Source organism: Notamacropus eugenii, chromosome 3 (genome assembly GCF_028372415.1).
Source record: "Notamacropus eugenii isolate mMacEug1 chromosome 3, mMacEug1.pri_v2, whole genome shotgun sequence".
Taxonomy (NCBI): Eukaryota; Metazoa; Chordata; class Mammalia; order Diprotodontia; family Macropodidae; genus Notamacropus; species Notamacropus eugenii.
In genome coordinates, this window is record NC_092874.1 from 97,523,929 (window position 1) to 97,535,544 (window position 11,616).

At 42.7% G+C, this 11,616-nt stretch overlaps 1 protein-coding gene across 9 annotated transcripts in view; it reads right to left on the bottom strand.

Moving 5' to 3' along the window:
- Positions 1-11,616, bottom strand: part of KRBA1 (KRAB-A domain containing 1) — a 47,539-nt gene that overhangs the window by 16,728 nt on the left and 19,195 nt on the right. For 8 of the 9 annotated variants that reach the window (XM_072652379.1, XM_072652381.1, XM_072652378.1 and 5 more), the window contains 6 exons: positions 11,028-11,144; positions 9,759-9,914; positions 9,372-9,554; positions 8,307-8,447; positions 5,084-5,257; positions 3,469-3,624 (listed from right to left, as the gene is read on the bottom strand). In XM_072652379.1, the coding sequence (XP_072508480.1) occupies positions 3,469-3,624; positions 5,084-5,257; positions 8,307-8,447; positions 9,372-9,554; positions 9,759-9,914; positions 11,028-11,144 (927 nt within the window). The remainder of the gene's footprint in view (positions 1-3,468; positions 3,625-5,083; positions 5,258-8,306; positions 8,448-9,371; positions 9,555-9,758; positions 9,915-11,027; positions 11,145-11,616) is intronic. The other variant, XM_072652376.1, reaches the window with a different exon arrangement.

Here is an 11,616-nt window from a genome sequence, read left to right on the forward strand (position 1 = left end):
CTTCTTTCTGAGGACTCCCCTTATTCCTTCTACCCTGATACCCCACTCCAGGTGAAAGAGACCTCTCTCCTCAAGTTTTCCTGGAGATCTGTGTCTGGAAAGTTCCTCATCTCCATTATTTCCTTACCTTGTATTATACTTGTCAATCAATGAGTAAGCATTTATTAAGCACCTACTATGTGCCAGGTACTGCATTAAGTCCTAGGGGGTTCAAAAAAAGGCAAAAGGTGGTCCTTGCCCTCAAAGAGCTTCCAGTTTAAGAGGGGAGACAATACACAAACAAATATATACAAAGGAAACACATATATGCAAAGAAAACTCAGTGCAGAATAAATAGGAAATGATTAACAGAGGGAAGGCACTGGAATGACAGGGGTTGGGGAAGGCTTCCTGGAGAAGGTGGGATTTTAGTTGGGACTTGAAGTCAGGTCGCAGAGGAGGGTTATTGGGGACACCCAGAGCCAACCCCTGAGCAGAAAGATGGAGTGTCTGGTTTAAGAAACAACCAGAAGACCACTGTTACTGGATGGAAGAGAACTTATATGCACTTATTTTATCTGTGTATATATTGTACTCTTCCGCTGCCTTCCCCAGTATAAAAGAATATAAGCTCCTTGAGTCAGAGACTGTATCATATTTAATACTTATAGTCCCCAAAGTTGGCACAGTGCTTGTATCTGTGTAGAGTGGGCACTGTGTAAAAGTTTGTTGAACTGAATCGTAGAAAGAGAACCATTAAGGTGGAGCCAACTTCTCAACTGTTGCCCACAACCCAAGTCTCTTCTCTAGCTTTCCCTAACCTCCTCTGTTGGCCGTTGGCCCTAAGCTTGACCACAAACCGTGATAACTGCTATGAGCAGACTCAGGAAAGAAACAAGTGTATTTATTTGACATTTTAATTAGCCATCGACCCTAAAGAAGTGTGAGCTGAGGCTGCTGCAGATGCTTAGTTCTTCTTCCAGGCCCAAGCCAGAAACTTGAAAAGACACAGAAAATCCTAGATAAAATCACCACCTTTCATCAACTTTGCAAGTCAACTTGCACTTTCATTCTCACCTCATTAACACATTAGTTTACATTTGCTAACAACTTCACACAAGGATTCCTCTTATATTATCTCATTTATTAGGTGAAATAGATGCCAATTATCTCTACTGCTATGTAACTACACATGAGTTGCTGTCCATTAGTAAAGGAAAAAGGCTGGCAATGCAGGGTTCTCTTTTTTACCCCCCCGTAGAATGAAAATAATGATAGAATCGGAGTTAGGAGCTCAGAATTCATCTATCTAGCCCCTATTAAAAAATATTCCAAAAAGTGTTGAGTCAGCCCCTAGAAAAGTACAGTATAGTATAATATAGTATTGTATAGTACAGTATAAAAAAAGCATGTAAACTGGAGTCAGAGGACCTGAGTTCGAATCTCAGATCTTCTACATACTACCTATGTATCTACAGGGAAGTAATTTAATCCCTCTGTGCCTCAGTTTTCTCACCTGTAAAATGAGGAAGTTGAATCTCTAACTTTTTTTAGCTCTCATCCTATGGGGAAACTCACCACCCTATAAGGCAAACAATTTCATTTCCAGTTGACTTTAATTCTTAGAATCACAGGCTGCAGATTTAGTAGAGAGCTTATTATATAAATGAGGAAACTGAGGTCCATGAGGTTGAGTGAATCATCCAAGATCGCACAGCTAGTAATCAGCCCAATCAGAAGTTGAAACCAGGTCATTATCCTCCAACTCTAGCACTCTTTCCACCAGGACACCAGAGGCTGGCCAGTTTGGCCACCTTCCACCTCTCCAAACCAAGAAAAGCATCCCTCTGGGTACAGACCTTCAGAGACTCTCCTCTGACATACACATTCTGGGCCTAGTTAATCTATTCAGTATAGGAATTCACCCTGGGCCTGATTTGCCCTCGATCAGAGTTCTCCCTCGGTCTAGTCAGCCCCTAGTCCAGGCATTGTCCCATTCAGATGTCACAAACCAGGGCTTAACCAGCACAGGCATCCTACCACCCACCCCGCTGTTACCTTTGTACCTCCCCCAACCCTTGGCTTTTCCCTTCTCTTTCAGAGGACAATAATCAAGTAAATTTACTGCCTAGAGCAGATCAGAGCTCCCTTCCCCAGTCACCAATATGTCATATCCTGCTAAATCCAAGAGTTGTTCACCTCTTTTATGGGAGTCTTTAACAGACTGGTGAAACCTATGGACCCTTTCTCAAATAACATTTTTAAATGCATACAATAAAATAGGATCATAAAGGAAACCAAGTGTACTGAAATACAGTTTTCAAAATAATTAAAAAACAATTCACATATTCTCAAAGTAGGAATCCCTTATCTAGTAGAATATAAGCTTCTTGAGAACAAGGAGTGTCAAACTTTTGCATTTCTCTCCCCCACCTAGCACAGTTTATGACATATAGCAGTGATATCAAACTCAAATACAAACAGCAGCATATTGACAAAGAAAGCCACAAATTAACATTATTTGTGTTTTATTATACATGTATTTATTTTGTTAAATACTTCCCAGTCACATTTTAATCTGGGTCAGCCCATGGGCTGCATGTAGCATGAGCCACATGTCTGACACCTTGGGCATATAGAAAGCTCTTTTAACAAATGCTTGAGGATTGATTGATTTCTACTAAATTATTCTGCTACTTGTTAGGAAGTTTTCTAAAAAATATTGAATTGAAGCACATCACCCTGAAACTTCTAACCCTTGGTTTGGGCCATGGAGAACAAATTTAATCCCTTTTTTACGTAAAATAGCAAGTGAAAAACAGGGGTTGGAGAAAATAAATTAATGCAATAAATGTGCTCATACAGTCCAAAGCCAAACATCAATAATTCTAGGATTTTCCATGCCTTAATTCCCATCTGTGTCTGAGATGTCTGAGTCTAAGCAATGTCTGAGCACAGACTGAAAAAAATGCTGTCTTGTTTTCCTTTCTTTATGTCCTCTCTCTCTTGTTGAATTTCCTGTGAACTCCTGGAGGTCAGAGCCTGAGCTCTTCTCATTCTTAACGGCCATCACAACTCCTAATACAGGGATGGAACAAGAGATCACAAGAGTGCTCTGATTACTTATGATGTGTTCTGTATATGGTTGGTTATATGGTTCACTTTTATCCCTAGAGAGCACTTGAAGAGCTCTAAGGGTCATTAATCCAGGGCAGGTATAGGTCTACATGGAGGGAGGAAAACAAGTATTCCATGAACTAGAAGAAAACAAGCATTTTTATTAAGCACCTGTTATGTGCCAGACCCTGTGCTAAAGACTTTACAAATCACCTTGTTTGATCCTCACAACAAACCTAGGAGGGGGTGCTATTATCTTCATTTGAACGTGTCTGGGTCTGAATTTGAATTTGGATCTTCCTGACTCCAGACCTAGCACTCTACTGCCCCTTCAACTGCCTTTCCAGTTGTATGTGATGACCTACCCCTTACCTCCAGAATCCTTTTGCCAAGTGCCTGGACCATCTCTCTGCTGCTGCATTCCTCCTCCTGGGAGGCCAGCACATCGGGCTTGAGTTTCTGGAATTTCTTTAAGACAGTTCAGCAGGCCCTGGAGCGGGGAATTCTCTGAAATGGTTTCTGCCTTCACTAAGGAAAGAAAGAAGAGGCTCTTAGCCAAAACTACACAGGGATGTTCTTTGGCTATGTGACTCTCAGTCGTAGGGACTGTAGAGAGTGAAATGGGCAGTCACAGGGGTTGAGAGTAGGGAAGAGTCCAGGGCTGGGATTTGGAGACCTGGGTTCTGTTTCTGGTTCTTCTCGTATGTTACTGCCTGGTCCTGAGGGAAAGTCATAGTATCTAAGTTAGTCAACTTCTGTATGCCTCAGTTTCCTCATCTGAAAGATATTAAAAACAATATCAATCCTTGCTCCACGGAGGTGTTTTCTGGGGATGAAGTTGGGAAACGTAAAAAAATTACAAGGAAGATGGCATCATAAATGATACATGGAAGTTTGGGACAGCAGGTTGGTGAGGCTGGTACCTTTGGGTAGTTTTCCTATGCCTGGGAGCCAAAAATGAATGACTGTACTTTAGTCATTTCCTCTAGAGACCTTGGACCACGTGATATGAGTATGTATGTATGTATGTATGTATGTATGTATGTATGTATATGTACGCATAGATATATAAGAACTATATTCTCTTTGTCCAGACCTGTGACTCCCAGTGAAGAAATCCTCTCCACCGAGGTAGGTCTGTACCTGCTCTGTAACTTACAGAGATTTCTGAGTTTTCTTAGGCCCCGAGAATTCAAGTGTCTTGCCCAGAGTCAGACAGACAGTATGTGTCAGAGATAGGACTTAAACCCAAGTGCTTCCTGACACCAAGGTCACGTCTCTTTCTTATAAGCCCCTCTGACTCTTGTGAACATAAAGTACATATTTAATATTAACAATAATAAAAGGTGGGTGAATTTAAATAAAAGGAAGCAATGTGGTATAGTGAATAGAGAGCTGGCCTTGGAACCAGAAAGACCAAGACTTGGCCTTGAGCATGTCACTTAACCTGAAGCAATTCTCTAAGATTATAAATTTCAGAGATGTTGTAGACCTGTGCTGGCAGAGGGAATTTCCTATGCCAATGAAATCACAAGTCTAAAAATGATTGTACATCAGCTGGAAGAATATAGTAAGTGGTAAATAAATTCTTGTGGACTGGTTGAATGCACAGAAATATTGGACCATTGGATAGCTGGACAGGCATGACTCTGGCCATCCCCCTCCAGCCTCTAAGTGGATGGGTCATGGCCAGTTCACAGGTGAATCACACTCTGAAAAAGGAGAGTGGGGAATTGTTCTAAGAAGGGAATCTGGTCCAGCTCCCTCTTCCTGAGAGGTTCTTAAATCACAGATAAAAGGAAACCCAGAAACAGGGCTCCAGCTTTCTAGTTCAAGTTTTCCCCTCATTGTCACCCCCAATGCCAAGAACACAAAACAGAACCATAGCTGGACCAACACCTCCGCCACCCTTCTTCTTGGAGCCCAGGACTTAGAAGCTCTGGCCTCAGAGACAGGGCCCTTGGGACACTGGCTGTATGTGACTCACCTGTCCAGGGTGGGCCCCTGAGTCTTTGTTCTGGGGTCATTTGTCTCATATCCCCTGGGCTGCTTTGAGGAAATGATCTAGTAACAGGAGGCTGGGGGTGCTGGGGTCCCTGGACAAGAATTTCCTTCAGGCAGTTGATAAGGCCTTGGAGGGGGCTGCTCTCAGAAGAACTTCCTATGGCATTTGTCAGAGCAAACACAAAGTCAGTACAAAAACCAGGGTTCTTCAACTTATTTTGCCATAATCAATCTTGGTCGTGGAGAACAAATGACAAGATGTTTCCCTCCTATCCTAAGAGAGGTGAAGGCCAGTGGAAGTGACTTTATGCTGTCATCTTTTCCGTTTCACTTAAGTGTTTATCTTTGTGACAAGGAACAGCTCAGTGGGATATATCGGGGAAAGACAGTGGTGTAAAGGGCATTAAAAAAACTTTAACAGACAGAAAAGAACAAACACTGGATCTGGATTTAGGAGTCCTAGATTAAAATCCTGACTAACACTTTCTAGACAGGTCATTTAACACCTCTGTGTTTTAATTCCTCCACAGGAAAACAACACTAACACCTACTTCACAGGATTGTAGGGGGAAAGTACTGTGTCAAACCTCAAAGTGCTTTACACAGAGTTGGTGCTGCTGTTCTGCCTTGTTGACTCAGAATTTAGAACGAAGCCAAGATTTACTGCTATGGTATTCTTGAAAGTATTCATTTTAAAAAACATAGGCAGCGATATTAAGGACAGCAACCCAAGGAAATGGGTGACATCTGAGATCAGACCTAAAGAAGAACTCCTTCAGCCTAAAAAGTAGGAAGATAATAACATTAATGAGAAGCTGGGGAAGCCCTTTCTTCAGAGAGCTTTAAAAACACCAATGTAAGGTGCAGATAAAGAAATGAGACTGATCTCAGAAAAAACAAACACTAGTAGACAAATGTTCAAAAGTAGGTTACATCCCTTTCAAAGAAAACTTCTTGCAAGGCCATAAAACTATTCTAATGAAGTCATCACTCGGTTCTCCTACAGAAACTTAAGTCTTGGGATTCCTTTTTTGGAATTGCCATCAGCGCCATATTTTGTTCAATACCCTCCACAGTGGCAAATCTTCATCCTTTGAGCATGGCTTTAATTTTTAAAAATAGCCAAAAGCCACTTGGAACTAAGTGTGAGGAGTAAGATGAGTGAACAAATCAACTAAGACCATCCTACAGAGAGAAGTAGCTCAGTCACATACTGCAGCCTTTTTCATGCACTGGGCTTCTGCTTTCATGTCATATCCTTTATGGAAAAGAATCATGGTAAAAGGAAAAGCTCACAGCATCATTGGACTTGGGGCCTGGTCCTAGACCTGGCTCCACATCTTGCAGGTGGGTGACCTTGGAGGAATCATTTACCCTTTCTGGGGCTTGTTTCCTCACCTGTAAGGTGGAGTTAATAGGTCTACACTTATTTACTTTTCAGGATTATTGAGAAGGTAAATGATATATTGTAGGTGAAACTGCTTTGTAAACTGCAAAGGCATCTGCAAATGTAAGCACAAATGTCATGGACAAGTTATTCTTTGAACTGGGCAAAATCTGGATTAAATAAATTAAAATTAATCAAGGGAAGATTATTTAACCTCTCATATGAAATTGAGTAGACAAAAAGATTAACAAAAGTTAGTATGGATTTGGGAGTGGCTGAAATATTCTAGGAGCAAGTAATATAGGTTATGGCTACATTAAGTTGAGCAGTTTTCCATTGTTTGGTCTGGAAGCAGCAAAGCTTTCCATGGCAAAGGCAACTTCTCATCGTCTTAGCATAGTGCTGGTACATGGCAGGTACTTAATAAATGCTGACTGACTGATCCCACTGATTTCAAGGTAGTAACATCTAGTCTACCCATAATCCTTTACAGTAATGTCAAGCTCCCTAGAAGCACAAAGAAGTAAGACCTGCCTCAAATCCTAATTCTATATTGCCATACCCCTAAGGGTGAGCATCATTTACGACCTTAGCAATATCCCAAGTTGTAAATGAAAAATTTTAAGTATCATCAAATTCAAGAGACGTTCCTGAAGATTCAAAGGATTAAATACATAGAATGATTATTGTTTAATGAGGATATATTGTGAAATTAACTTTATATACTAACAGAACCAACTTAACTTATATTTACAATTTTAACAAATAAAAAGTAACATGAAATAGTGGGTGGAGCAGGCCTTTGCACCCTGCAGCCTTTGAGTCCCTTACGGCTCTCAGGCTGCTTGCAATGCACCAAAGGATTTCGGGGAAAAGAATTTGGTAAAAAATCACAGGCCGCCCGAAATCTGAAATCCAAAATCCTTTGGTGTGTCGCCAGCCACCTGAGAGCCATAAGTGGCCCAAAGGCCACAAGTTGTGCAGGTCTGGGGTAGAGGGTTGGTCTTGAGGGAGAAAGCTTCAAGTCCTGCTTCTGACACAGACCGGATATGCAACCATGTCACTTAACCTCCCAAGTGCTCCTGGGCAACCCTCTCAGACCATAAATTACTGACATTTACCCTAACTGCTTCAATGGGAGGAATGTGTATACCCAGAGTTCAATGAACCAATGAAATCACAGCTCCAAACCAAACTTTAACGCTATTTCCACCCTAAAGATGGCAATTTATCTGTTATTTTCTTCCTTTAATGTCTGTCCACTCATCCCTGTATCTGCGCACATGCTTCCTTTTTTACATACTCAGTTATATAAATATATATTAATCTTCAAATTCCTATTTTTTCACTTCACGTAAGCTTTTCCATATTTCCTTAAGTTCTTCCTAGCTACACTTCCTTGTACAAAGTTTTAGAGCTGGAGGGCACCTCAAAGATCACCTTCAAAATCCCCTTCATTTTACTAGTAAGGACACTGAGGCCCTTAGAAAATGAGGCAAAAAGATTCATATAAGGTTGCAAGTTTTAAACCTGGGATCTCCTGCTTTCTAGTCATAGAATTATAGAACTATAGAGCTGGAAGGGATCTGAGACATCATCTGGTCTAATCTCTTTATTTTTTTCCTTTATTTTTATAGATGGGAAAACTAATTTTGAAAAAAAAAAAAAAGGAAATTCATTCAGTGCCTTAGTAGATCTAGGTAGGATTCAAACCCAGGCCCTCTGATCCCAAGTCCAGTGCTTCATTTATTATGTGGCACTGCCTGCGTCTGTCTCGCCTATGTGTCGGACTCTTTCAGGACGGTAAAGTAGACATCACCTTTTCCTATGGTCCCCAATTGCTTCTGTTCCTGAGTGCCAGTGAAATCAGGAGTATTAGGTTGCCCAACTGATGTTTCTGGATCTTCTTTCCCACTAGTATTCCTGCTGATGTCCAAGGGACTAGTTTTGGCAGCCGGTTCTAATAAAGGAGAAGACAGGAAATTATTTCCAGCTCTTGATATGCCCATGAATTCCAGTTAAGACATCAGGTGCCCGGGTGGCAGTTCAGCTCTGGGTTCTGAGCCTTGGTGTGGGCTAATTCCTTTAGGTATCTCATTGGGAGGGTGGGGTGGAGGAGAGGTTTCTTCCCTACTTTTCTGCTTTAACTCTAAGGAACAAGATGGTTCCCATAAAGTACTCAAGTGCACCTTCCTCATCAAGAGTATCTTGGAACTCAGCCTAAGCAAAAAAAAAAAAAACAAAAAACAAACCGCAGCCATTGCATATGACCATCAGTGTGGATAAACCTTACCTATGGGTAAGGTGCTTGTAGATCCAACTGTAAAGTCCTTGAATGAAGGGACTAAGTCTTACCTAATCTTCCCTCTTCACTCCTCCCCCCTCCCATGGTTAGCACCATACCTTGTTTGTATACAATGAGCACTTAATAAGTATTTATTGTTGTGGCTACCTCTGCATAGGTGCTGACTCCTTCCTTCTGGGTTCATTTGCAATTACAATCTCTGTTGACTACGTTGTCCTCTGGGACCAACTCTATTTCTAATGGCGATCTCTTGAGAGCAAGAGACCATTCTCATTACTAATCTGCAGTCCATCTCTAGGACCTTTGTGGGCTCAATAAATATTTCCTAACTTTCTCACTATTCACTTGGTGATTAGACAGGGAGCCTTCTCATTTTTTAGGAGAGGAAATCTAAGCCTATCAAAGAGGAGAGCATCTGTTCAGGGTCCTGCTATCTAGCAATCAGAGGCTGGAGACCAAAGGAGTGCTGGTGTCTCAGAGCTTAGTTCTGGACCTCGCCCACCTCTAGGCCTAGGCCCTAGGCCCTAAGGGTTCCTTATCCCAAGGGCTGTTAGCTTGGGTTGAAGCAGGGGGTCTCACCATGGGGGTACAGAGTCTGGGGTCCCAGCTCTGGGATCCTCAGCTCACGGTCCCCATCCCCTTGTAGACTGCTACTGGATGAGCTGCTGGCAGGTGTGGCAGCCAGAGCAGGTCGGCTGATAGGGGTCTCCGGGAGGCAGTTGAGCAAGCCCTGGAGGGGGCTGGAATCCATAGCCATGGCTGCTGTCATGGAAAGGAGAAGAGAGGGTGAGTATTCATCTGGCTCCTCAGGGGAAGGAACTAAATCTTGTGTAGTGCATAAATGGCTTTGCACACAATGGGTGCTCAGTTCAGTGTTGGTTAATGGACTGAATGAAATCTAGGAAGAAGAGAAAATTAGCAAAAGCAGCCTTAAAAGGAACAAACTGCTATAGTCGCCACACTCACCTTCCAAGCTCAGTCTCTCCTCCTCTGAGCCACTCTCCTTGCTCTCAGGAGTCTCTGGGGTATCTATGGCCTTGGTTTCACCAAACAGGAACTCTGGAATCTCCTTCACCAAACGGACTAGGGCATTGAGGTGAAGGCTGCCCTGGTGCTGACCCACTAGCAGGTTCAAAGAACAGTCTCTGTTATTGGAATGGTTGTTGTGGTTGTCAGCAGCAGCATTTAATAATTATAATAAGACAATTTCTATCCATCATCTCATCTGCTCGCCACAACCTGGGGGCAGGCAAAGCAAAAATGATGACATATGAAAAGATGACGCCCAGGAATGTTAAGGGATCCACCCAACATCTTGGAGTCATTCAATAACTCACTATTTGATGAGTGCCAACCCCACACAAGGTACTATGCTTAGGTGTCCAAGGCACCAAGATAAGAATGAAACCATTCTTGCCTTCAAGGGACTTACAATATACTAGCAGAAATATAACATGTACCCAGCAGCTGATAACTACAGATACAAAATAGTCTGAGGAGGAGAGCACACTAACACCTGAGGGCAGGAAAGAACCTGGAAGAAAATGAGAGATAAATAGCTAATAATGATAGCAGCTAACATGTTCATAGTACCTACTATGTGCTAGGCATGGTGCTCAGCACTTTGCAAGTCTTATCTCATCTGATCCTCACAACAACCTCCAAGAGCTGAAGGCGAGCAGCCATGGATGCCAGAATCAGAATTAGAACCTAAAATCTCCTGATTGCGATTTTTCTACATAATGTAGCCATCCCTCCCCATGTTTCTCCATGACTTCATGAGGAATGCCATAAAGAACCCTTTTCTTCAGTCTCTCCATTCCACTCCCATCAGTCAGGTCAGTCTTACTTTCACCTGTCCCACCTGAGCTCTGTGCCTCATCCAAGGCTTGAGCCCCCTGGGTGGTACCTGCACAGGCGTTGGCATCAGAGATCTCCAGTTCTTTTCCTGGGATGAAGGGGAGGGGCAGGTGTGTGCATATTGCCAGATTTCTCCGCCAAAGATATGGCCCAGGATGACACCAGTCAAAGGTTAAAAGTCAAGAAGTTAGCCCCCAAGACTTGGGGTAGGGGGAGCTTACTGAGGCCTGGATCAGCTCAAAGCATCTTCAAATGTTCAATATTCTGGGGTTTAGAGAACTAAGGACAGGAGATCCAGGTGGAAGGCCAGGTGGTGAGGAACCCATCCAGTCAGAAGATGCCTGAAGATGGTTGGAGTGACCTAGGGGGACTTACCCTGGAATTCTCCAGCAGACCTCTCCCATTCCCCATCAGAACAGCCACCGTCCCCCATTTCCTCTTGAGGCTCGGTCAGGGATAGGAATGCAGAGAGTGGAAGCAGCTGAGCTGTCCCTGAGAAAAGAGAACAGGAAGCCTCACTCTGGGAAGGGGAGTCAGGCATCATTCTTGTGCATATAAACATGAACATGATTAGAATATAGGAACCATTCGCTTCCCTTCCCTGTACACATACACACAGTGTGGGCAAATACACAAAGCCTTAGGCCCACATGCTCCTATGCATACTCAGGTATTCTAGTCTGAGGTTTTTCCGTCTCACCTCAGTCCTCAGGAGAATCTCTCATTTTTCCAAATGTTATGAAAACCACAATCTTTCCATTAGCAAACCCTTTAGATAAAAGGCAATAAAGCAAGAAAGTTGCTATTCTCTCAGCAAATATTACAGAAAGGGTCTCGCTTATCTGTGTTAAATAGACTGATTTCTTTGGCTTCTTGCCTCACAGAGACTAAATGACTCCTGTGGTTCAAATCTGCCTAGCAAAGGGCCAAGACAATGGCAAGGAGAGTCAAAGGTAGGGAATCA